The sequence below is a fragment of the Equus quagga genome, chromosome 10 (assembly GCF_021613505.1).
Source record: "Equus quagga isolate Etosha38 chromosome 10, UCLA_HA_Equagga_1.0, whole genome shotgun sequence".
Taxonomy (NCBI): Eukaryota; Metazoa; Chordata; class Mammalia; order Perissodactyla; family Equidae; genus Equus; species Equus quagga.
Genome location: NC_060276.1, coordinates 116,145,246 through 116,171,509, shown reverse-complemented (window position 1 = coordinate 116,171,509; position 26,264 = coordinate 116,145,246). Strand labels below are relative to the sequence as shown.

At 45.6% G+C, this 26,264-nt stretch overlaps 1 protein-coding gene across 2 annotated transcripts in view; it reads left to right on the top strand.

The window, feature by feature from the left end:
* Nucleotides 1–26,264, top strand: part of SHROOM2 (shroom family member 2) — a 126,659-nt gene that overhangs the window by 91,069 nt on the left and 9,326 nt on the right. Inside the window, exons 5-6 of one of the 2 annotated variants that reach the window (XM_046674166.1) lie at nt 982–1,079; nt 8,641–8,793. In XM_046674166.1, coding sequence (XP_046530122.1) covers nt 982–1,079; nt 8,641–8,793 — 251 coding nt within the window. The remainder of the gene's footprint in view (nt 1–981; nt 1,080–8,640; nt 8,794–26,264) is intronic. The other variant, XM_046674167.1, reaches the window with a different exon arrangement.

Sequence of the window (26,264 nt, the reverse complement as noted above, 5' to 3'; positions counted from 1 at the left end):
CCCTGCATTAACACCAAGGAAAGAACTAAGGGGAAACGAGAGAAAGTGTTAGGTTCTCCTCTGAAATGAAAAGGGATGCTTTATGTAAAGGCTTAAGACAACATATGATACCCACTTTTCAAATATCGACATCATTTAATATTTTTAGTATTTTTGTTTTTTTGCAAATATTTTTTAAACATTGCTCTGGGACAAATGTAATTAAAAATGCAACGCATTAAACTATTTCACTTTTTTTTGAGGCAAGAGTTTTGATGGTAAAAATTCACTTCAGGGCTTCTGGAAAACTGCATATTCACATCCATGCTTCAAAGTCAACAGCCAGTCTCTCCCTCCCTCCCCCTGCTTTTTCTGCCTTTTAAATCTGCATTTATATACTTCAAAGAAAAAAATTCTTGCAGCAACAGATGCAGTTTCTTTTAAAAAGAGCCAGTAGTAGGTTTAATACACACACTTCGCACGTGCATGTAAAGAGAGCTGCGCGGTTCTCTGTGGCATCCTGGTGCTGAAAGGCCATGCAGACACTGCAAGCGTTTGTTTCTGCCATGGTAGTGCCCTGGGCTGTGCACTGTGCAGCGTGACCTTGGAGAATTCCACGCTTGCTCAGTCAGGAGAGAAGAATCCCAGACTCGGACAAGTCCCGGGGCTCGAGGCTTCACTGCAGTGAGTTGTAACCAGCTGTATTTGATTTGGGTTTTTTGGCCAATTGTGTCATACGGTTTTACAGACCTGACGTAGGAGTTCTGCTTCCTGGCCAGAGCTGAAGTGGACGCACGGTCTAGTTGAGTCGTTTCGATGAAACCTTTTGGGGAGCTGAGCTGGCCAGTCCCGTGGCTGCGTGTTGGTAGGAGACAGTAGGCTGCGTCAGTGCCTTTGTGGTACAGGCTGGCAGGCGAACCCACAATGAGGGGGTTCGTAATAATAGATGTCTTGAAGAAGGCAGCCTGATAACTTGGTGTCTCATTGTGCTGCCCCTGGCAGGAAGCTTCCGTTGAACCACGACGACAAGCAGAGGACCCTGGTGAGCACAAAGAACTTTCCCCCACGGTCAGGGCCGAGGAGGGACGTCTTACCCCGAGGTAGGTGAATTTTGGATTTAGGGTTACTAAGAAGGCATCTTGGGGGTAGGCTTCTTTATGGTGGGTGAATGCTTGGTTAACGTGGCCAGGCATCTGGTTTTGGCCAAACCCAAAGTGGCTACTAGCTGGGTGTGATTTCCAGCATCCCTGGCTGCGCATGACCATGACCCTGGCCCTGCACGGCTGCCGGAAGAATCCCAAGGGTGGCGACGCCTTCTAATGCCATCGTGGCACTTCTGGTTCTTAAAATGGCTGCTGTGTTTTCCGTACAGAGAGGTTCTTTATGTTGACAGGATGAGAACTCCAGTGTAACGTGCTTGAACGGAATGCTTTTCCCAGAAAGCTGACTGAAGGGATGCTTTAACAATCCAGCATGCAGCTGGGGTGCTGGGGCACATCTCTGAATCGGAGTTGTCTGGAAGGATCATCAGAAAGGAATAGGGCAAACCTTTCTAAATTGGGCTTAATGAGTTAATTTTGAGCTTTAAAATAGAAATCAAGTCAGTTGGCTCCCCAAGAGAGGATCAGAGCATCTGAAAGAACTGTGATGGCAGGAGTGCAAACAGTGCTGTGTGCCATAATTCTAAAATGTGGCGAGTGTAGCTGTTTAATTGTAACGACAATGGAATTTAGATTGAATACATCGTGTTGTCTTGCCCTTCATACATGAAGAGGGTGGGAGAAGAGAGCATAGATTAGATCACATAGGAGCTGTGGTGTAACTGTATTTTCAAAGGGCCGGTGGAGGAATGGAAAGACATGTGTGCACAATAGGGTCATGGAGGGCAGATTTTTCTGTTGCCTTGAGAATTTCAGGTGATTGGTGCAGTGTGCAAATTAAACACTAACCTCAATATTCAAGGTCCTGTTGTAGAAATAACCAATTTAAATGTTTGCTTTTGAGAGCCTTGTGTAATGGGATTTATTTCATTTGGCTTTAAACTGAGTGCTTTTCGCCTTATAGGAGAGGACCAAATATTTACATGGCTCTGAGAACAGGAGTGGTATTTTGTGTATGCTTGTGTAGGAAGTTGCTGCAATTACTTAATCTGTATCGCTAAAACCAAGAACCCCTGGGTGAGAAAGGCTGGTGAATAATACACCTACAGAATTTCCCGGTGTCTGAGAAGCACAGCGATAGTTTTATTACTATGGATTCTGAGCAAGTCACGTGCTGGGCACCAGCTGCGATCTTTGTTCAAAGCCGGCTTCTGGGCCCTGCTGGGCTGTGAGGGCGCCCCTGCACTGCAGTGCGGGTGGGGCGCTCCGTGCGCCCTGCACACGTGGGATCGGCATGGCTCCTGCACTCGGGCCCTGAGCGTTCAATTTCAACTGCGGAGGGGGCGTGTGGTGCTTGGAGTTTAGTGCCTCTGCTGTGAACAGAGAGGCACGTTGAATAGCTGTAATGTACAGATTGTGTGTGTGTTTTGTTGATGGCACTCTCGATCATGAAAGGGTCAAGAGGAAGGGGGAGGGTCCCTCTGCCTCATTTATCATGGCCCTGTCTTCCAGCAGACTGCGGGGCCGCTCTGAAGAAATTAGTTCCAGAAGCTTTCTGCTTTTGAGCTACAAACCCAGCAATTTTCAGAATTGTTGTCTGCGTTTTTGAAGAGTGGCGAGACTCAAATGAAATTCTAGAATAAGAATGTTGAAAAGCCGTTCTCAACTTTTTCCAGAGAATGTTTGTTTTCTGAAGTGTTGGCAAGTAATGGTGCACTTGAAACATTAAATTTGAGAATAAAAGAAACGAATATTCAGGCAAAGACTGTTCTCTGCTCACCAAAAACAAAATCTATAATGTAAAGATTTAAAGATGACCAATGTTTTGCATAAATTTAAAGTAATGTAAACATGTCTATATAAAGAATATAAATTGATATAAGTATAACATAAAGACTATAAATATAATTTTGTTGTGATTTGTTGGGATGACAGAAGAGTGTCAGGATGAGAATTATTATTCATGCAAATCTGATTGAGAACATTTTTGAGATTCAAGATTCTGTGTTCTATATGAAGACAAGTAGGACAAAGGTTTTGTCCCCAAAGGACCTTGCAGTGTAGGAGGGAAGAGGAGACTCCCATACTTACCAGTGAAATGATGATACATCATTGTGATTTTTGTAAAAAGTTACATGGTGCTTTAGGGTGTTGGAGGAAAGAGGGTGAGATAACTTTCTGGCTGAGTTATGGGGAAGACAGGTGGTGTTTGAGCTAAAATAAAGCCAAACCAGAGGGAACAAATCTAGCTGCATTTGGTTACCTCCAGCTTTTCCTGTCATGAGCAGCCCACCTTACTCACTCTGTCCCAACCCATCAGCTCCCACTGTTTCCAGAGGTTTTGCACCACATCTCCAAGCTCAGTCGTTATGACCAACAGGGGCTGGCTTTCTGCAGACATTCTCCCCCGCTGACTTGGGGTTCTTGAATGCTGGCTGTAGCAGTTTGCTTGGGCTGCCATAACAAAATGTCAGAGACCAGGCAGCGTCCACAACAGGAATGTATTCTCTCGCAGTTCTGGAGGCCAGAAGTCCAAGATGAGTGTGTGGGCAGGGTTGGTTTCTCCCGAGGCCTCTCTCGGTGACTTGAGGATGGCCACCCTCTCCCTGTGTCCTCACGGCCATCCCTCTGTGTGTCCTCGTCTTCTCTTTTGTAAGGGCACCACTCGGACTGGATTAGGGTCCCCCTGATGACCTCATTTTCCTTAATCACCTTTTAAAGACTATCTCCAAATACAGTCACCTTCTGAGGTCCTGGGGATTAGGACTTCAATGTGTGGATTTGGGGGGAGGGCACAATTAGTGCATGACACTGGGAGAAATGTCTCTGCTTTCCCTTATACCTTCTACTGACCACTTCTGTCAACTACATCAGCTCTCTTGGGAGGAGCCATTCCATCACTGAGCTGATGAACATGTATTTAAAATAAAGGGAAGAGGGGAGCTGCCATCCTAGTGTGCAGCTGGTGAAGAGGGGAATTTGGCGAAACCTCTTTGGAGGGCTCTCTGGCAGCGTGTGACTGAATCTTTACAGTTGCACACACCTTCTGGCTCAGTAATACTGCCTTTAAGAGTTGACCCAAGCAGATGCCTGTGGGCACCCTGAAAAGAGGCATTCCCTGCAGATTGCGATGGTGTGGGGAGAGGGGTGACCCTGGTGCTCTCCTGGCAGATATGTTTGCGGCGCCCTTCACCAGTTCTCATGGAGCTGTCCCCCCACCTGGAGGGCTGGTAGCGCCTCTGACTGAAGAGAGTAGAGATTGAACTCTTATGCTCCTCCAGCATTGTCCTGTCTGGGCTCTGATCTGAGCCATAGCTCCTCCGTTCGTTCACCTTGCTGCAGATGCCTAAGCCCCTCCTGTACGTCCCCTGTGCAGTCCATCTCTATCTGACCAGCTCTGCTTCCAGACTCTCTGAGGTCAGTGTTCTTCTCCCCATCTCCGTCCAAGCTTTCATCATCTGCAGCCTGGACTACGGCAGCTGCCTCCTCGCTGCTGTCCCTGCTTCCATGGCTGACCCCCACAGTCCATTCCTCCCCTAGCGCCTAATAAGCTGGTCTTGGAATATAAATCAGATTATAGTTGTCTCCCTCCCCCAGCCACTCAATGACTTCTACTTGCACTTGGAATAAAATGCCAACTCCTTACTATGGCCTGCAAGGCCCTGTATGCCCTCTTTTCTCCAAGCTGGCCTTTGTCACTCTCTCTTCCCATCCCCAGGCCTCATTGCCACCTTTCTGTCCTTTGAACAAGCCAAGCTCATTTCTCCCTCAGGGCCTTGATGCTTATAAGGCCATCCTTGGGATGCCATGAGCCTTCCTCAGGGCACCTGCCTAGCAAATGGCAGCTGGGTGGACCTGCATGGCTTGGGAAGGGGACCCTGTGTAAGCATACTGACTGATAGATGGACCAGTCATTAGCTGAATGAATGGAGAGATGAGTGGATGGATGGGTTGGTGGGTGGATAAATAGATGGGTATATAGATGGATGCATGAGTACATGGATGAATGGGTGGGTAGGTGGGTGGAAGGATAGATTGGTAGATGAATGGGTGGGTACTAGCCTAACATTCCTTGAGTCGATCCTTCTTGATCATGGTGAGTAATATTTCCGTGTTGGCACATTCTGTATGCTGAAATTTTATTTAAGATTTTAGCGTACATGACAGTAAAACGGGCCTTGCTTATCTTTCTGTGCTGGCATAGCATTTTGAATCAAGACATAAACATCTCAAAATAAATTTGGTAGTGTGGACTTGTTTTCCAGTGTCGAATTTTAAACCTTGTAAGAAAGCTAAGTTTTGCTACATTTGATTATTGCTCCTTGAATTTGAGAGTTTTTCATTGAGGATTGTGTTCTGGGAGGCTCAGGAGACTGAAGCTAAAAGGAGATCTGGGGTGGTGCTGGGCGGCTCTAGGTGCTGGCGGCTTCCCTCTTCTCTACTTTCTTCCAGCCGTTTCCACCCCCGCCTTTCAGAGCTGCTGCCAATGGGCTGGCATTGACCTGCAGGCTTGTGTTTTGTTGGGACAGATGAGGAGGTGGAGAATGAGAATTCCAGGAACAGCCACAAAATGGAATTCATATGAAATCGAGCTCTTTAGGGAAAATGTGCTTTAATGTTAAGTTCTTAAACGAAATCCACCTGAGGGTCACCTTGCTGTGTGTTTTCCCTGAGAGGTGGCTTGGTGTACAGAGGGTAGTGTGAAGACTGTTTTTCATTTACTAAACAAGTTGCTTACAAGTAGATTTCAGAGTGAGTAAGAGAGATTCACCATCCGAGCTCTACCCTTCATTTGTAGCTTTAGGGAAGATACTTACTTTTCCTGGCCTTCAATTAGCTAAGGGGCAATTGAAGCTTTCCATTTTGAACTGCTCCGCTGGGTAATTATAAAGCCTGCCTGGGATAACAAGACGAAACTTCAGCTTGGAAGTTTTCCAGGGCTGGGCCTGGCATCGGGCATAGCTGCCTTCCAGGACAGGGCAGTGCCCTGGACAGAGCAGTTCTCTTTGTGTGTGGAGTACTTGCGGACCTACCTCCGTCATCTCAGAAATGAGAAGCAGCAGCTGTAGGAAACACAGTACTCAGGTCTGCTGGTTTGTTTTCTCGTCTCCATTTGTAGCTGCATACGTTTTCTCCTCATATTTGTTCCCGTGTGGATTTAGGAAAGGCAGAGTCAGGACAAGCGACTGCAGATTTGTTTCCTTGCTGGATTGGTCTTGTGACTGCACATTGTTTGGAAGGAAGCATTTTAAGGCAATAGTTTGAGGGTTACAGGGTTTGGGGGTGGGGATGAGAAAGCAAGACCAGGGAGACAGGTCCACAAAGCACCAACATGGAGGGAGAAAGTGGGCTGAAGGAGGGCAGGAGGTATTAACTACTTGAAATGCTGAGGGGAAGAGGGAGGAAGCATGGATGAACATTGAACCCAGACATCTGAGTTCTGGATGGGAGGGGAGGCAGAGTCTTCTAGAAACAGCATGTCTGGAGGCAGCTTCTACCTTCTGATTGGATTCTGACGGAATTGCTGCGATCACGTGACTTCTGGTGCTTTCCCAGAACAATGCACAGCCCTCCAGAAGCTGCCCCTTCATCCTCAGCACCCGCCCCCGGTGACTGCACAAGAGCTCCCTTGTTAGTCAGGCAACAAGCTGGGAGGCCATGGAGCTCTGGATGCGGGGACTTCCACAGCTTGTTCTGATACAGTAATCCTCTGCTGTTTGATCTTACCGTCTCTTTCTTACTCAGCTGACTGCTCTCTTCAAAGCTCCCGCCCTTGTTGGTTAACCTTGGTTGAATTGGCATGTAAAGGTACTCTTCAGTGTTTTTGCCTTGCTCCAAAAATCCAGCTAAACACACCCACACCCTTTATCCTCTCTTGGTTCTTCCAGCCATGCTTCCTTCCTGTGTGCTGTGTTTTAGGTCAATTTACCATGTTTTAGGGCTGAGATGGTCTGGGCAGCACCCATTGGCATGGCCATATGGATTGAAATACTCCTCATGTTAGAGCTATTCAAATTGGCGAAGGCGTGGGCGAAGCCTTCTCTGACTACTTTGGAGATGATCTTTGCTACCTTTTAATTCTTATCAGCTCTTCTGGTTCATTGTCTAGTTATGGTACTGTCATCTTGACTCGAGAACCGAATTGTAAAGTGGCAGATCTTGGATGCCTGTTTCTTCTAATGGGACTTACTGCATCATGCTACGTAATCTCTATTTAGTTGGCTTTCCTACCGTTAATGAGTGAAGTCAAATGTCTGAATCAAGCCAGTATGATCAACCTGTGTTAGAAATATAAGCACATCTCATCCATGAACTGTGAACATCTGCTTTCAGTTCCTCCCCTGCAGAGGGTACAGAATATGAGAGAGCGCCATCGTGTTCTTGTGGGTGGTGTCATGAGTAGGCATCATTGCAGAAGTGGACATTATAAAACTGTGATAGAATGAAAACTCGCTTCACAGACTCGAGCAAGGTCATCCCTGATGACCCACGAGGGTCTGGCTGAGTCAACACATTCCTTCCTACACCTGCCTGCCTCCAAGCCTTCTTCAGCATCATTTGTTTTCAGGACCTTTGGAAAGCAGACCTCCATTGCAGGCTGTCTCTTTGTTTTGGGCAGGGGCAAAGCAGCTTAACTGCAGCAAGTTTTCCCTGTGCTATCTCTGTTGGCATTTTTACATTAGGATTCTGAAATCATAGTGTCTGGAGAAGACCACTGGGGAATCTCAGGCCCGCCAAGGGTAAGCAAGCTCCCTCACAAGATGACTGCAAGGACTGGGCAGTGTGTCTGGTTCTCAGTGAGTCCCTTGGGACTCAGTCTTTGTAGATGCCTATACATAGGGCCACATTGGCTCTTATTTGTCTCTGCAGTTACTGTAAATTTCTTGCTTTAACGTTTAAATTAGTCTAAATTACTTTTTTATTTTTTGAAATGGAGTTGCAAAGATTTTATTTATTTTTAAATTGTGGGAAGATCCACATAATGTAAAATTTACCATTTGAATGTGTAAATTCAGGGACTTTTGAGTGCATTTGCAACATTATGCATCCATCACTGCTATCCAGTTTCAGAATGTTTTCATCACCCCAAAAGGAAACCTTGTACCCAATTAAGTGGTCACTCCTGAAATGGGTTTATTTTTAATGTTTAACTTGAAATGCTACACTGTATGCGCTTGGACTGTCTTCCTAACGCACTGTGGTGGTTAGTTAGAGGTGAGATGGATACTTGGCGGTCAGAATTCATTTCCCACAGACTCAGCGTGTTAAGTGGTTGGTAGATTCCTGCAGCTAGTCTCAGATATCAATTTAACCCATAAATTTTCTGAAGGTCCATACATTTGAAATAAAACAGGAGAACAGTCTATGAGTCCTCCTTTTCTAAGCAATCTAAAATGTGTTAAAATATTTCCAAGTGCATGTTAAACCTGCACATACCCCAGGAATTTCCAGAGGAGCAGGTCAGAGCCAGGAGAATGTTTTCTGTCTATATCCCCCAAGAGGCTTCCCCCAACCCCCGCCCCCACTCAAGCATCCCTCTTTCCTCCTACTCCCACCACAGAACTCACCAGCACCAGAATTCAGAGGAAAGGCTGCTGAAGCAGGAAGACAGAAGCATGGATAGTGACGGAGCGGTAGCTGAAAAGTCTATCTACTTTAGATTTTTTTCAAACCTAGCGCTTGGAGCATATCCTTGGAAACACACATTCTCCTTGTGAGTTGAATTTTTTGTGTCTTCATTTCCATTCTAATCTTAAAATTCGTATCAGGATATTCTGGGTAATGTGCATGACCACACCTTGTGTGTGTGGCAGTGTCTCATTGTCAGCAGTAATTACATAATTGTCCCTGGCTGGGAGGAAAGAGTAGGTCCAGGCTCACATGGAAACCAAGCTCTCCTTCTAGAACGAGGGACAAGATGTCAGGGTGCCATGCCGACAGAGCTCTGTGTCCCATCAGTCAAAAGACAGGTGATGGGGCCTTTTGTGGCATCTGGGAAACCGTGGTACCTGAACCCAGAAGAAGTGACACTGATGTGCCTGGGACCATGAGAGTAACAGTTCATTCCTAGCAAAGCCATGCCATCCCTCACGTTAAACTAACATTGTCTTTATAGTTTTGCACTCATATAGCTTGCAAATTTGTTTTGTATTTTATAGCCTAAAAGCTATAAAAATAAGGAAAATAGTTTATATTTAGAGATATTTAACAGTATAAAAAAATAATCTAAGCCACATGTGATTCCGTGTGTATATAACCCCGGAATAGGCAAATCCATAGAGACAGAAAGTAGGTTCGTGGTTGCCAGGAATTGAGGCATGGAGGGAGTGGGAGGGACTGCTGATGGGTGTGGGGTTTGTTTCGGGGTGATGAAACTGTTCTGGAATTAGATATTAGTGATGCTTACACAGCTCTGTGACTAGACTAAAAACTACTGAATTGTACATTTTTAAAGGGCGAATTTTATGATATGTGAACTTTATCTCAATTTTTAACAAGTTTCAGTCAACACTGGGAATCCACAAGAAAAAAAGGTTTTTTTTTTTTAAGTTTAAAATGAGTCTCTGCATTACTCAAGTGTGAGAAATGCGGCTGCAGCTCGGAGGTCAGCAAGTCAATATCTTGGCTTTGGGGCATGTTGTTCCTGTTGTGGGGACTCACACCTCTCGTAGCATGGAAGCGGCCGTGGACAGCATGTAAGGGAGTGGGCGTGGCTGTGCCCCAAGAAAACCTTACAGAAGAGCCTTGCCAGCCCTTGGATTTGGTTGAGGGATGGTCTTCAGTGGGTGTGCTTCCTGGACTGGCAATGGGGGACCTGCATGGTGGTCAGTCTGGACGTTTTCAAAGAAGCTTTTTAAAATGGTTTTCCTACAGCATGATATCCATTTCTCCTGTCATTTCATTTTACTTTTGTCTTGTTTGGTTGTTTAACTTTGGGAGTTTGCATTGTTCACCCCAGCAGAGGTGGCCATGCCTCGTTCACAGTGTGAGAGTATAGGAGAGTGCAGGATGGTATAAGCACTGGCTCCTGTGTGATGTTCCGACTTGTAGGGACAGCATGGGGTAGGGACGGCATCCTTGGACCATAAGGGCCAGGCATGTGGCTCAAGACAGATGAAATGATTCGGGAAAGGTTTGAGGCTTCACCAAGACTGCCTGAGAGGCTAGGAGGAAGAGTTCTTTTGGAATATAAGTACACTAGGGTGCTTATTTTGTTCTGTTCTGTTATTTGTGGGCTTTTTCAAGGGCACAAACGTTCTGTGTCAATTAAAGGCAAATTTGTATGCAATTTATTAGAAATATTTACAATATGAGGTCTTAATAGTATTAACATAGCACAAGCTATGAAAAGCTTTGAGCGTTGTATACGCACTGATAATGATGCCTTGTTCTAGGAAGCATGGATATATGAAAACCCAATTGTGAACCTTAATCTTATAACAGTGCTTTCTCTTTAGAAATAATTCATTGAGAGTCTCCTTTAAAAATGGATTCATCGAGCACAACCAGCACCCAGATCTTGATTTCCAATTCCTGTCGCTAATAGAAGGAACCAGGCCTCCTTAGAGAAATGCCTGGGGCTTGAGCAGGGAGTATACAGAATGCGCCTGGAACATCTCGTAGTGCCAAAAAGTAAGGAAGTACTAACAAAAACAAACCACCCAAGCAACAATGAGGATATGTCAGAGGGACATGGAAACCAATTTAAAGGGCTTCCTGTGGCCAAAGCTGGAATAATTCAAGCAACAAAATAAAGTACTACTGGATTATAGCCTAATATATAAAATAAATATCCTTAAGCCTGTACTGATATACGTAAATGATTGAATAACTTAATAAGTGGGGGAGAAGAGACAAATCTCCTGGGCCCAGCCCCATGGCCTAGTGGTTGAGTTTGGCGCATTCCGCTTTGGTGGCCCGGGTTCGGTTCCTGGGTGTGGACATACACCACTTGTCGGCAGCCATGCTGTGGTGGCGACCCACATACTAAATAGGGGAAGATTGGCACAGATGTTAGCTTAGGGTGAACCTTCCTCAAGCAAAATGAGGAAGATTGGCAACAGATATTGACTCAGAGTGAATCTTTCTCAGAAAAAAAAAAAAGCCACAGAAGCTGTCACCTAGGTAGGAGGAGCGACAGGTAAATGCAGTGTGGTACCGTGGGTGGGGTCCTGGCACAGAAAAGAGACATTAAGTGGAAAGGAAATCTGAATAAAGTGTGGACTTAGTTAATATTAATGTGCCCCAGTTTGGTTCATTAATTGGGACAAATGTACCGTAGTGATGTAAGATGCTAACAAGAGGGGAAACTGGGTATAGGGTATGTGTGAACTCTTTCCTAAAGTTACAATTTTTCTGTAAATCTAAAACTATTCTAAAATGAAGTGTTTATTTAAAATTGTGTTCTTATAATGCATTATTGAGTTACTCAATTTGTAAATATTAGGAGCACACCTTTCGAGCAGGAAGTATGATGAACTATCTAATCAGCCACCAGCTTCTTACTGGATACGTTTTACGAGGATGGCCTTGCACTGCACACTGAGTGTTAAGGGTGTGGAGATGGGCTGGGGTGGATGGCACCCTCTCTTAGTGATGGGAGTCATGTACTTGGTACAGTAACATGTGGAGATAAAAAGTAGGAGAAAGAATGTGGGCTTTGGGGTCAAAGACACAGGTTCAAATCCTCATTTACCTCCTCAATGTGATTACATCAGGCCACCTAAGCCTACTGGTAACTTCATGTTCCTGGATGATGGGACGTCCATGGCAGCCTTACTTGCAGACTAATTTAAATGCTTAATTGACATAACATTAATGCATCAGCACAGTGCCTAAGATCAAGTAGGTGTGAAAAAAAAATGAAAGTTGCTCTTACTCAAATAGCAGTATTACAGGAGATGCTGCAAGGTAGCCTGTGTTATTTGGTCAAATGAGCAAGGGTCGGAAGTAGAGGAGGTTGATAGAAGCAGATGGAAAGAGAAAGTCCACCCTGAAGGGTAAGTGCGAGACTGGGGAGGGTCGGAGCTCTCCCTATGGGCAGGGGCTGTCAGGGACACTGGTGGGAGGGCCGCTTCCCATGGGGGATGTGAGGGCTGCTAGGAGTGGAGGGGGGGCGCAGGGACTTTAAATACAGATCATTGTGAAGTGACAATTGGGTACGTCAGGGTCAGCCTGCAACTCCTTTGTCTTCCTCACTGAATGCCTTGTACAGTGTAGAACTTCCGGAAACACTTCGTTGGTGGATTACATTCCTAATGAGTGTGCAATGTAAACCCAAGAATACAGATAGATGTAAAATAGGCTATTCAATGTGTGTTTTCTTTTAACTTCGTTGTTCCATCTAACTTTATTATGATTGTGGAGTTGAACCATTTATCACACACATTATGTGATTATCTAGCATAGTTATATAGATAAAGCTGTGTAAAATTTGTGCAGTAGGCTTTTCTATATTTCCCCCTTTTAAATTATAAAAAGGAAGACATCCAAGCCTTCTGGGGTTTAAAAGGGTAGGCCTTCAGGGGTCTAAGTACAGAAGCCTTGGGAAGGTTTCCCCTGAGGTCAGGAGTTGTCAGTGAAGTAACACGGAATACAAGAGAGCCTTGAGTCATGGAGGTTAGAGTTGACGGATCCTGCATGAACTTGTCCATCACGAGGCAGCAGGCACAGACAGGCTGTTGTGAGCCTGGCTTTGAAACTCCTCTGTGCTGGAGGCAGCAAGACTCAGGGGCCGTGGCAGAACGGAGCTGTGGGTCCCTGACGGAAGCACAGTGCTGGGTTCGCAGCATCTGCCACGCTGAAGAGGGCAAGTGGAGAGCCGGTACGAGACCGCTGTGTTCGTGTTTTTAGGGCATCCTATCCCATCCTCTGGTTTCCTAACGCCTATGCTATTTGCTGGGGTTTGTGGTTCCGAATGCCTCTTTTGTTCTCCTGTCTTGAAGAGCAGGTTGTCAGCTCGCAGTGCAGAGGGGAGATCTGGGGAGATCTGCACACAGTCTCCTTGTTTAGTTGTTGTTCTGCCTGAAGATGACAAATACTGCAAATCGGGGCGCAGATTCCGGCTCGAGCTCTGCATGCGTGCACGTATGTGTGCAGACATGCACGCCGGGGCCGTGTGTGTGCTTGTAGCTACATGCTGTTTTGGCAGCTTTGGTTTTCACAGCTGGCTCTAAACGCATTGGAACTAGAAGGCAGTGCCTCTCACTACTGCGTTCTGGGCTGCAAGCCGCAACCCTGGTGTGACTGGCAGCCCCTGGTATGTGGAGGCTGCTTCATGAGAGATCCGCAGACCTGCCTTCCCTGCAGAAGGGTCACCGGGGAGGCTCGCTCGGGACTCTGGCACTGCACGCAGACCCGTCTTCCTTGCTGTGCCCGTGCTTTTCCCACGGAAGTAAGAAATAAGCATTTTCACGACTGAGGCATTGAATGTGGATATTGAAAGGAAATGGTGAGTCAGCCACATCAAAATAAAAAAAAAAGCCGTGAAATCAGGTATGCATGTTTAGTCATGAAAAAATGCTCTGTGGGTAAATGCACACAGAGCCTGCTAATTGCAATGAAAGAATGTCAGTGGAGAAAATGGAATCAGTGTGGTTCTGAGCATTTTCCAGTTCTTGGATTTTGCTCTCTCTGGTGTGATTGTGACAATTTAGAGACATGCCATTTCTTTACAGATTTTCCTGTACATGTGCTGTGGGAGGTTTTTTTTTTTGCCTTTTATATCGTGACAAAAGCAACAGATTATTATTAACTTTGGCTGTATTTCTAAATGGTTGAAATGCCTTTGCTTTACTAAAGGATGCTTTTGTGTGTATGGAGAGAGGATGTCATTTTCCAGGGAAATTGCTGCATATATATGTGTGCACGCACGCACACACTCAGTTTGGGTCTGCATTTACTGACTCACACGGGTAGGAGTCATTTTGAAGGTGCATGTTTAGTGGCCATGCTGGGTGAAAGGCAAAAAGGAAAAGGAGTTTGAAGAAGGGCTTTCAGAAATTTACCTGGCAGCATTTATAATTAAACAGCCAGCTGCTTTACACATTGTCTGAAGACTTATAGAATGAAGGAATGAAAAATATTTTAACGTGTCATATAAAATAGCTGAAGATTTGGTACAGATTTGATGAATGGCTGACATATTTCTTTTCCTTGCAAAACAGAATCTTTGAGGGCGTACTCTATAAGTATTTTTTATGATTATGTTGCAGAAAAGTATTCCATAGATGGTAGAAAGAGGGACGTCTCTCTGCTTGCTTTTGTCATGCATAGTGGAAAAAACATTTTACGCTTTCACGCACACACACACACACACACACACACACCCTATGCCTTAAGGAAAAATACTTCAGGCTATTCTCATTCATAGATGGATGAACAAAACAGACACAATTTCTGCAAAAGAGCACTAGAAATAACCATACGTGTTGGTGTTGACCACACCGGTTGCATAAGGCCTACACTGCCAGCTGGAGTGACAGCTGACTGTGGTAAGTGTACACTAGCTGCCACTTGTTTTGTATGGACTGGCTGCTCCCTCAGAGTCCACTTTGGGCATTTGAAGGTTGGGGAAGCCAATATTTTGTGTGGTGTTTAGGATGCATTTGCTTTACTCTGACTAACTTTAATTCTTTACCTCTTATATGCATTAACATTTAAGAAGATCAAGGTGGAGAAGCCCTTTAAACAAGAGCTGGCGTTTTGTGTCCACTGGATCAACTGTCTCTCCCCGGTCGCTGGACACTTGTTTTCTAGCTGACTTTCCCTGCAGCGGGTTAGATAGTCAGGTCATTTCTGGGAGGCTCGTAGACATCCTTGGATGTCTAAAGAGATCCTAGTTTTTCACCTTTAAAAAGTATTTGCACAATCCTTTGTGTTAATTCCTTAAAGTTCACAAAGCCTTTTCACATATGTATCTTGGGCCTCACAACATGGATCTGTGTTCATTTTACCATTAAGCAAACTGAGGCTTGAGTGACTGGGCTCACACAGCTAGTTGATGGGTGCCCTTGCATGCAGTATGGCGGGTTCCTTCTAAGTCCTGCCACCTCTGATGTTGAGAGTTCCTACAGATAAGCACTCCCTGAACGTAGACCTGGTACAAGATGCCACACCTGTTCTTGTATTAACATTCTCGTCCCATGTCCAGTGTGCCCACAGTGCAGTGAGAAGGAGTTCCAGGGCGGGCTTCTAGGGGTGGTGTAGTACAAAGAACCCCTAACCAGGCTGAGAGACTGGGGACACAGGTTCCAAGATGGCATGGAGGTGACCCCCTGTTTCTTCGTCCATAAAATAAGAGTTTGGATTAAATGACTTTTAAGGTCCCTTTCAGCTATAATAGTTTTTGATTCTCAAGGAGAGAAGCCAGGGACTTAAATTCCCCTTAAAAAATCCCACATCCCGGGGCCGGCCCTGTGGTGTAGTGGTTAAGTTTGTATGTTCTACTTTGGCGGCCCGGGGTTCACCAGTTTGGATCCCAGGTGTGGACCTGCACCCTGCTTATCAAGCCATGGTGTGGCGGGTGTCCCACATATAAAGTAAAGGAAGATGGCCATGGATATTAGCTCAGGGTCAGTCTTCCTCAGCAAAAAACAAGGCCTGGCGGCACATGTTAGCTCAGGGCTAATCTTCCTCAAAAAAAAAAAAAGAAATCACACATCCAGCCCCATGGGTTATGTTGTTTTACTCATTTGCCATCAATATTCATGTGAATGAAGACGTGCAAATCTATATGAGACACACACGTGTGATATCTTTGTGATCCATTTACAAATAAAACAAGGTCTTCTCAGCAGACTCCCTGTTCTGCCTGCGGGGCTTTGTTGACGCAATGCCAGTGCCCTTGACAGTTAAACCTGCTTAGGTGTTCTGTGGGAAAGCCTCGTCAAGTCATCTGCTCACAAATGAAGTTCTTTTGGGTATGACTTGCATGAAATTGATTATTTAATGACTTTGTTAAAAAGTCTAGCCAGTGGGCCCATAAACATACTTGGAGGCCATTAAAGACAGAATAACTAGAAATTCTAGGAAGATAGTTAACATTTATACACACATGTGTATATATATATATATATATATATTTTGTGTATATATATATATATAGACACACACATATATACGTATGTTATAGACATTTTATGTAGTAATAAAGTCTATAAAGTAAATTTTCATGTACAATAAATATCTGAAGCCCATTGGGTAAATAATCCATTTCCAAATATGGGTCAGCTGAGTAACAATAATCAGACAATCTGAGATGTGGGATTTTCAGAATTTGGGTCACATGCATTTGTGATCAAAGGAAGACCACCAAAGCAAATGATTTCCTCTTAGTTTATGGAGATGACACGCTATTCTAACTGTATTTTAATCTCTTTTACCGTAGGGTTGCCCAAAATTCAAAATGGCTCCTTATTTCGTAAGCTTGCTGTATGTTCTTGAGAGCCAGAATTATACTCACCTGGGAGTACAGCTTCCTAGGCTGTGGGATACAGTTTTTAATCATATTTCCTTTTTTAAAACATTTATTTTACTGATTGAAAGTTGTGGAGAGCAGAACAAAGACGTTAAACATCACCCTCGACCTCAGTGTCCAGCGACACCGCGGTGGGCCGTTGAAGTGTCCCCACTCTGGAGTCCTCTTTCAGTGCGAATGTGAATTTACTGCATGGCATTCTAAGATCTGACTGCCCAGTAAAGGTACTGCAGACTTTCAGGGTTGTTTCCAGCCCTTCACAATTGTAAGTAAAACCACAGTGAACATCTCGTAGTGAAACATTGGTGCTCTTCCAGGCTGATTTCCTCAGGGTAAAATTCTAGACAAGGAACAGCTAGGCAGGCTTTTGGGAGAAATCCCCGAGTTGCTCTCCGTAAAGGGTGTACTATTTATACCCTGTCACCAACAGCCTGGGACAGTCCTGCTCCAGAAATTTTGTCCATATTAGACATTTAAAAAATTCCATGATTTGATAGGCAAAAAAGTTTTTGTTTTTAACTTGCATTACCTTGGTGACTAGCAAAGTTGAACTTTTATGTGTATTGTCTAGCCATTTGTATTTTTTCTTTTGTGCATTACTGTTCACATCTTGTGTTCATTTTTCTCTTGAGGGTGGGGCCTTTCTTTCTTGATTATTGTTATTTAGGTTGCAAATAGATCCCCAAAGTATGTTGTATGCTTTTCAAACGTTTATGGTTAGTTACAGTTAGATTTTTTTTTTTTGGTGAGGAAGATTGGCCCTGAGCTAACATCTGTTGCCAATTTTCCTCTTTTTGCTTGAGGAAGATTGTTCCTGAGCTAACATCTGTGCCAATCCTCCTCTATTTTATATATGGGATGCCACAGCAGCATGGCTTGATGAGCGGTGTGCAGGTCTGTGCCCAGGATCCGAACTGGTGAACCCTGGGCTGCTGAAGCAGAGTGCACGAACTTAACCACTACGCCACCGGGCCGGCCCCTACAGTTAGATTTTTTTTAAGGTACAAGTGTGTTTAATTGTCATGTCATTGCCCTTGTGCTTGATGGCTTTGTGCAGTCCATTCCATGTTCTGCTGGCTCCTGGCGGCTGTGTGCTGTGGTTAGCATGAAGTCATGACCCGGAGCTCTGTGGGCATGAATTTCCTGTGAGGAGTAGACTGCCGTCTGAAATACCCTCCAGTGCAATGCAAAGAAGATAAAACTGCTAGGGAAGAGAAGAAACGAGGGCTTTCAGGTGACCATCTAATGTGGTATTGCAGAGCGAAAGCAGGAGTCAGCAGACGAACGTCTCAATCCTCATGAGTCACTTAGGCTCATGGGCCTCAGTGTCCTTGCGAGACGGGTGCGTGGTGCTTACGCTCTTGCAAATGGAGGTTGCTAATAGAGTTGTCTCTGCTGAAGAATTGAGAAGTGTCTAAATTTCCAAAAACTCCCACTCATCCTACCTCCCTTTTTGTTCCGGTTGACAGGAATCCCAGGGTCACGTTGGAGCCACAGCTGTCGTAACTGCGTACATTCCAGGGTCTGCTCATTTGGGCGCTTTTCCTCGCTGGTGTCTCTCTACTTTTTGTTTATATTTTCTTTCATTGGGATATTCTTATGTTCATTTTAATGCTCCTGTTGTGTTTCCTTTGGCGAGCCACCTCAAACCATATGATCCTTCAGTGTATAAATACGTCGAAATAAAATAAATAATAGGCCATGTAATTGTAGCTGTAAACACATTCGAAGGAGTAAAGGGCTTCTCAGTAGCCAGTTAATATTTTTACTATGGTCGTTTTATGGAAAAATTGAGTTACTTCGAAGTGCCCTTAATGGGCGAGTAAACCTAATCGAGTCTGCCGGTCGGGTCTGTCTCTGCAGCGGTCACGGCAGTGTGGTGGTAAACTGGAGGAGGGGAGTCAGGAGTAGAGGTGGGCTGTCCACCTCGCGTTTAAGACGAGGTGGGAGCATGGTCATCCCCCAGGGCTTTCGGCTCTAGCACACGGTACTTGTAAGGGGGTGTGTGTGTGTGTGTGTGTGTTTGTGTTTCTTTGCCCCTGTGTTTGAATTACCACTAGATCAGAAGAGCTACATTCTCAGTGGACAGGTCTTTAGGCGACATCAGTGTATCATCTTAACTGTATTTGTGTGGTTAGGTGCCATGCAGCCTGTGAAGTCGAATCGGGTACAGAGAGAACCTCCCTTGAGGGAACTTATACTCTATTATTGGGGAAAATAATGTAACGAATTACCCTAGACTAGGTGCTTAAACAACAGACACTTATTTCTCTCAGTTCTGGTGTCCGGAAGTCCAGGATCAAGGTGCCAGCCAATTCAGGTCGTGCTGAGACCCGTTTCCTGGTTTGCAGACAGCTGTCTTCTTGCTGTGTCCTCGTGTGGTGGAGAGCAGAGAGAGAGGGGGAGCTCTCTCGTGTCTCTTCTTATAAGGGCACTAATCCCTTTCATCGGGGCTCCACCCTCACAGCTTAATCACGCCCAAAGGTCCCGCCACCTAATACCATCCTACTGGGGTTTAGGATTTAACGTAGGAATTTTGGGGGGGCACAGACATTCAGTCTATAACATAAGTGTGAATGGCTGTGGTGAGGAGTCATGAGAAGGCCCAAGATTGCCAGCCTTGCCTTCCTCTCCTCCCTCCTTCCTTCTTGTTACCTCACTGAGCCTTTGCTTTGTCGGGCACTGTGTTAGGCCCTGGAACACAGGGGTAGACAAAACAAAAGTGGGTGCTGTCAGTCTAGTCGGGAAGAGCTATATTTTTTTTTTTTTTTAAGATTTTATTTTTTCCTTTTTCTCCCCAAAGCCCCCCGGTACATAGTTGTGTATTCTTCGTTGTGGGTTCCTCTAGTTGTGGCATGTGGGACGCCGCCTCAGCGTGGTCCGACGAGCAGTGCCATGTCCGCGCCCAGGACCCGAACCGTCGAAACACTGGGCCGCCTGCAGCGGAGCGCACGAACTTAACCACTCGGCCACGGGGCCAGCCCCCGGGAAGAGCTATATTAAACGAAAAGAACGCAGGTGAATTAAGTACAGTTTGGGGACAAACGGGTAGAGATTAAAACCTGATGGGGGTTCAGAAGAAGAAAGGCTTATTTTTGTCAACTGGAAATGCTTCAGGGAAAAGGTTGTACTTCATTTGGATCTTAACGAACAGGAATGGTGTTTGTGGGGTGGATTCTGAAGAGTGGGACTCAAAGCGGAGATATGGGGCTGCAAGGCATGTATGACAGGAAAGGGCCTTTAGCTAAAACATATGGTGTGGGAACAGGGGCCACCGAGCAGTGGCAGGTGGTTTGGGGAGGACGGGAGGGAGCCTGGAGGTTCAAAGCATGCAGTCTGGCCTCGATATGGTGGTGGGAGGGCGGGTGGGGTGAGAAGTTTCAGGGGAAAGGATTAAGCATTTCTACTCTTCATGCTAATTATGAGTAAAATGTGTGCGTGTGTGTGAATTTCAGTAAGTGGAGGAGAGAGGGAGATTGGAAATGCCCACCATGGGTCATCCATCACACAGAACACTTTATTTACCACTCTGGAAAAGTTGCTGCAAGATGGCTTTGCTGTCAGGAAATTTAACTTGCAAGAGTTGTAAATAGATTCACCCTCTAATTTCCTAAAATGGGGTGTTTTGCCACTATAATTTCAGTATGGTTTGATTTGTAGTTTTAAAGAATTTTAATCCTTTACATCTGCTGCATAAAGCTGGCCTTCCTTGCAGACGAGAACACAGTAATTTACAAGGGTTTCGAGCAGGGCCGCAGTGACTGCCGTGGAGCAAGAGGGAACTTTCTGGGGCAGTGGAATCATTGTTAAGACTTGATTGTGGTGGTGAATGCACAACTCTATACGTTTACCCAAACCCGTCAAACAGTACACCACAAATCAGTGCATTTTATTGTATGTAAATGGTACCTTGATAAAACTGGCAGGATGTGGGGAAGAATAGAGGTGAAAATGTTCTGTAATGTGAAAACCTCCTCCATCCATAGCTAGATTTCTAGGAATTCAAACACGTTTTTTTAAGAACTAAAGTGGTTCAGAAGAAGGGTGTGTGGATGTAGTGACGAGAATTAAGGTGAAACCCAATTCATAGATTGCCTGTTACCTGGGCCCTAACGTGTGTAGCTTTTAAGGTTTTATCAACATATGATCATACTTAATAAACGTTACACAACCTAGATGCTCCTCAGACTATTACTGAAGTAAAGGAAACGTCTGCCGTAATAAAATAATACTTATCACAGTGACTCAGATCTGACTTTTCCTTTAAACTATAACGACTTCAAGTGACAGTTTGTGGAGCTCCACTCTGGTTCACACGTGGACGGTCACGAGACCATTGCTCCCACCGGCAGCTAAAAAGGGGCCAAAAGAGTTATAAGCTCATAACTTTAAAAACTCATCAGACCCTCCCCCGCCATGTAAGTAAAGTCTCTCCTTTCTCTATCCCTTCCAATTCTCTTCATGTCCTTCATCCTGCTTATGAAAATGAGTAATTACGTATGTTTGCATTTTTAAATTAATATCTGCCTTGCCTTCTAGAACAGGGGTGAGCAGACTATGGCCTGGGGGCCAAATCCCTGGGGCCCAGGGTTTGAGAACCCTTTCTGAGTGGAGGAATATGGATTGGTCCCTCCAGGCCTGGAGCCAGGGGGTAGGCAGTCTCAGCATTTTTCGGACGATGGTGATCTAGTTTGGGAGGGGCATGCCAAGCCAAGGATCAAAACTTCAGGAGTAGCTTTCAATATCCAAATCAAGTGGGTGAAAAAGTGAGAGATCGGGAATTTGGGGGGTGAGGGGGAGTCCCATGAAGCAGGGATTCCCAACGCTGGCTTGACGTCCAGATTGCCTGGAAGAATTTGCAGGCATGCATTTCTCCTGGTCCCTACCTCTGCCCAGGCCTGGTTTCTGGTGGAGTAAGTTTGAGGAGAGCTTGGATTTGCGTGTCTAAAATCATCCCCACCACTCCTTTAGAATACGCTTGAGGAGAATTGGAGGCGTGCGCTTGAGAAACAAGATTGGCCGTGATACAGAATGGGTGACTTGCAGTGTTGGATGCCTGGGGGTTGACTGTACATGCTCTTCCGTAGATTCATTGGGAAGTTTTTTCCTTAAAAACCTTTAAAACCAAAAAATAAAAATAAAAACGTTGCCTCGTTTTCCTTCATCAGGACGGGCCTTACTTACTCTGGGTGGGAGGGAGGTGAGGGGTAAGGACAGAATATGGGACAAATATGGAGAGAGTAACCTCATGCCTGGGAGGGTAGAAACATGTCTCATGTTCGTTACACTTTTCTCTGTTCTTCCGGTTTGGGATACTTGTTAAATGTACCCCTTTGCCTCTCTAGACAGCCCCTCAAACCAGTAATAGTAGTTTCCAATGCGGAAGGAGCTGTCGGGGTCAGAAGGCAGACGGAACTTTTTCCTGTCGTCTCCTGTCTATGGTTGGCACTGTGTCCTGGTCAGATATTGGTTGACCCGTGCTGAGAGCGGGCCTGGCTGGCTCCGTGTGCAGCTGAGCCCAGGGATCCGAACGCTCATCAGAAGAGATGGCAGATCTCCGCTGGGACTGTGGGGTCACTTGGGGCGTACCTGAGGACGCTCTTCTGTCCTGCAGCTTCAGAAGACATATCATGTCCTGCCAGGTCATCTGGTCAAACTTGCGGGGCATACTCAGATTGCTGTCTATGGCAGGTAGCTGAGCAACATCGTTGGCCAGCCCTGCTTCCCCTAGAAATCTTGATCTGATCAGTTTGGCCAGTTTGAAAAAATTCTGGATCACTATCAGGCTTGCCCATGCTTTGAACTTTGTGTGTGATGTATGTTTTTAGGAAAGCAAGTAAGACAGAATGTCAGAAAACTTTGCAAGAGATCACATGAAATTATCATTTTTATTCCATTCGTCTGTACCTCTGATTCTGTTCTTCGGAAAAATAGTTTTGGAACAGAAACTGGTTTGGAGCTTTGATTGGCAGAAGAGATTTGCTTGATTTTGTCAAAAAAACTTGCGAGTGTCACATCTTGGGACCAAGAATGAGGGTCTCCAGCCACAGAAATAGCAGAGGCCTGGAATAGATTCTCAAGACTCATGTTCTGAAAACATAGAGTTGGATACTTGAGGGACTGTCACAGCTGATAATCTCCAAATCTAGATGTTTTCTGTTAGTGGACACTAGCCCCTCAGGAAAGCTGTCCCTCTTCATTTGGTTTTGGATAGTCTGTGAGTGGAATCTCTCTTTTAATCTCTTCTCTCCACTTAACCACAAATGACTTATCTGTCTCTCTAATTCGACTTCATTTCTGTTACTATCCAAGTTCCTGCAAACACAAATAAAACCCAAAGGAAGTAGCAAACCTTTCTATCCATCTGTTAAGACGTTGAAGAAATAACATTCATCCAATTTTCTAAAGTAATTGCATTCCCCACCTGGCATTAGAATCACGGAAGAGAGCCTGTTTGGCGCTGGTGCAGAGAGAAAAGCTTTAGAGGAGATGTTGCAGTAAAGAAATGACTAAAGATGATTCAGGGCTCTTGTTCTCCCGAAAAGCGGTTCTACAAGACACAAAATTGGAGCAGAACTTGTGGGCACAGCTCTCTCCTTCATCATCACCAGCATATCTGTCTGTCCGTTTGGTAAATATTGTTTGCATGCCTGGAAACTGGGAGAGAAGGACAATCAGATAACCTATATACCTTGCAGAGGCTCACCATCTGGGGAGTCCCATGGTAGACTGGTGTTTCCAAGGAGAAGAGTGGTCAAGGCCATTATTCTGGGGTGTTCGTGCTGTTGGAAATGTTTCTCATGTGTTTCTACCGATTTATTAGTGGATTAGTTGGTCGATTGGTTGATTGCCTCTCTTGGGCTCGTGTATCTTGCCCACCATCTCCTTTTGGGGTTCTCCTATGGGGTGTCTGCAGACAGAAGAGCCTTCTGCCTGTGCTTCGGCAAGGCAGTGTGTCTGTTGGGAATTCCCTGGGGGACAGGAAGATCACCAGGGTCTTGTTCAGGAGACTTGCATTTGGAGTGCTGTGGGTGTCCTGTCTCTCCCCAGCCACCTGGTCCCCATCCTAAGACTTGGTAGCATCTTTGTTCTCCAGCATCAGACAACCTGACCGGTGGTATCCAGTGCATCCCACCAGGCTGAAGGGCAGATAGACTGTCTGTGACTCACACCCGAAACCAACGGAAGTATGCTTTCTAAATCCTAACCTCAAACTGTGAATGTGGAACTCGAGAGTCAACTGTTCATGGAAGCCTGGCTCTGTTGCGAAGGCAGCACCTCTGGGTCCTGCCCGAGTTGTCCCAGGAGGTAATCTTCCTCTCTGCAAACAACTTAGGCCCTGCATCTTGGCTTTGCAACACACTCTCCCAAGTATGATTCTTGGACCACCTCGGATATACCAGGCACGCTGTCCATTGCTGATCTCGACAGTATGCTAGTTTTGAGTATGGCAGAAGTTAGTCTTTTGCGTAATATTTAAATGAGGAAACCCCCTCATGTTGTAATCCACTGGAAGCTTGCTCTCTCTGTCTCCCTCTCTCTTTGTTGTTAAAATGAGGTCGTTCTATTGCACAGAGTTCCGGTGGTGCCCTGGATTTGTCTGCTGCTGGGCTGCCCTTGCCCACTCAGAGGCCTGCGCCAGCTCCGCCTTAGTGTGCTGTGAGGTGTTGGGGGGCTTGGTGTCACAGAGGCCTGCGTTCGGGTCTGCCCTACCATAGACCAGCCCTTTCCTGTTAGGTGCGCAACACGGCACCCGGCTGCTTGGAAACGCCACACAGATCCTACCATGCCAAGGGCTTTATCTGCCCCTACCTCGTACGGTGACGCCATGTGGTGTGACCTGTGATTTGCCCAGACAGGTGAGGACAGGCAGCTTCATGAGGCACAGTCACATGCCTTATGTCACAGAGCTAGGATATGACGCCGAGATTCAAAGTGTCTGCCCAGTGAAACCCCAAATCACATGTGGGCCACAGTACTTTACAATGAACTCAGACACTAGAGTGCCTTAGGAGTAACAGCCTTGAGCGACAAACGTGTACACAAGTCAGAACTGGCCAGGCGTCCCTTTCTGATCATTGACCCCTTAAGTCGTTAGGAAAGGAGGACCCTGTCGTGTGTGTTCCTTAAGTCATCCGAAAGAGTTGGCAATTGTCCTCTCTTCCTTGGTGAAGATGATTGTTAAGCCTCTGTACAGAGCAGTGCTGACTAGTGATTACAGAGGAGTTCAGAAATGTGTAGTTATGTTGGAAATGTTCAGATGCAAGGTTATTTCACTGAGACACTAACTGCCTGCATCTCAAAAAGAAGAAATGCGGCTTCCTTCCTTACATTGTTCACTGTGACCGAAAGCAACAGATGTATTTATATGTCTAATGGGCATTCAAGGGACAGCGTGACAGTGCGCGGGAATAAATATTTGCGTGTAGGACCCTGAAAATTACAAAGGCCTGAAGAAGATGGCCTAGCTCCCTACCCTCCGTAGAAGTGCTTACAGCCCAGTTATGAGAGTGGAGACCGGCGAACGGTGGTCATTGGAGAGGGTGACAAGTCATATGCCAGGGGTGACCTAGAGGTAGGGAGACAGCAAGGCTGGCCGAGCTGAGGGCCTGTGTCTTAAGGAGGCAGCTGTGCAGAAGGATGTGGAGGCAGGGAGCAGAAAATTGAGACCCGGAGAAATGCGTCCAGTGATGTCACAAGACTCGTCACGAACAGATGGAATCTGGAAATAAAACCGCCACCTCTCGGATAGGGAAACCATATTTAGACACCAGGCTGGCTGTCTCCATACCCAGATCAAAAATGTAGATTTGAATAATAGCGGTGTTGGTGGGATTTCAAGAGCATTTAACATATATAGATAGATCTCTCTATCTAGCTATGTATTTTTTTTGTGCCTAACAGTGATTTTTGTCCTATCATAGGGTGTTTGCACTCCTGAGCAATGTTGAACACCGCCTTTTCCCTGGGTTTTTCCCCTCAGATGAGTTGTGCTTTGCTTTGCAGTCCTGTTGCAGACCGGTCCAGTGGAATAAGAACAGGGTGGCGCTGGGCCCCAACCCCAAGAAGGTTGCAGGTCTCCGGGAACCTCAGCTTAGAGCCTCCTTGTCCTCCTCCCTCCTGGGGCTGCACAGCAGCTCTCCCCTTGGTAACATGTCGTTAGCATGTTGTGCATGAGAACCAACAACCTCACCTGCATATCAATCGCTGGAACTCTGGACTGCAGCTGCCTTTGTAATTTTCCGTTGTGTGGCTCGACTCACTGCTCCAGTGTACACCCAGGAGCATGTGTAGGGTAATGCTGAGTTGCTTTTGCTGGCAAAGTCCTTAAGTCGTTTCATTTTCTTGTGCTTTCTGTCTCTGGATCTTGCTATCACCATTGACTTTATCCTTGAAAACACAGAAAAAGATATACAAAAATATACACACTGATACACATCTACAACACAGACACATGCAACATACATGATACAGATGCACATAAACACGCACGTTATCCACATTCTCTACAAAGTAGTCACTTCGAAACCTGTTAGAAACACAGATTGGAATATGACCCTGCATGACCCCAAATTCTCATTTTTGGCCTCTGTGTGTGTGTGTGTGTGAGGGAGAGAGAGAGACTCAGATTTCCTGAATTCTTATCAACTGGGATAATAAACGCCAGTTAGTGGTTTTGTGGCTTTGACTTTGCAAGTTTGTGGGGG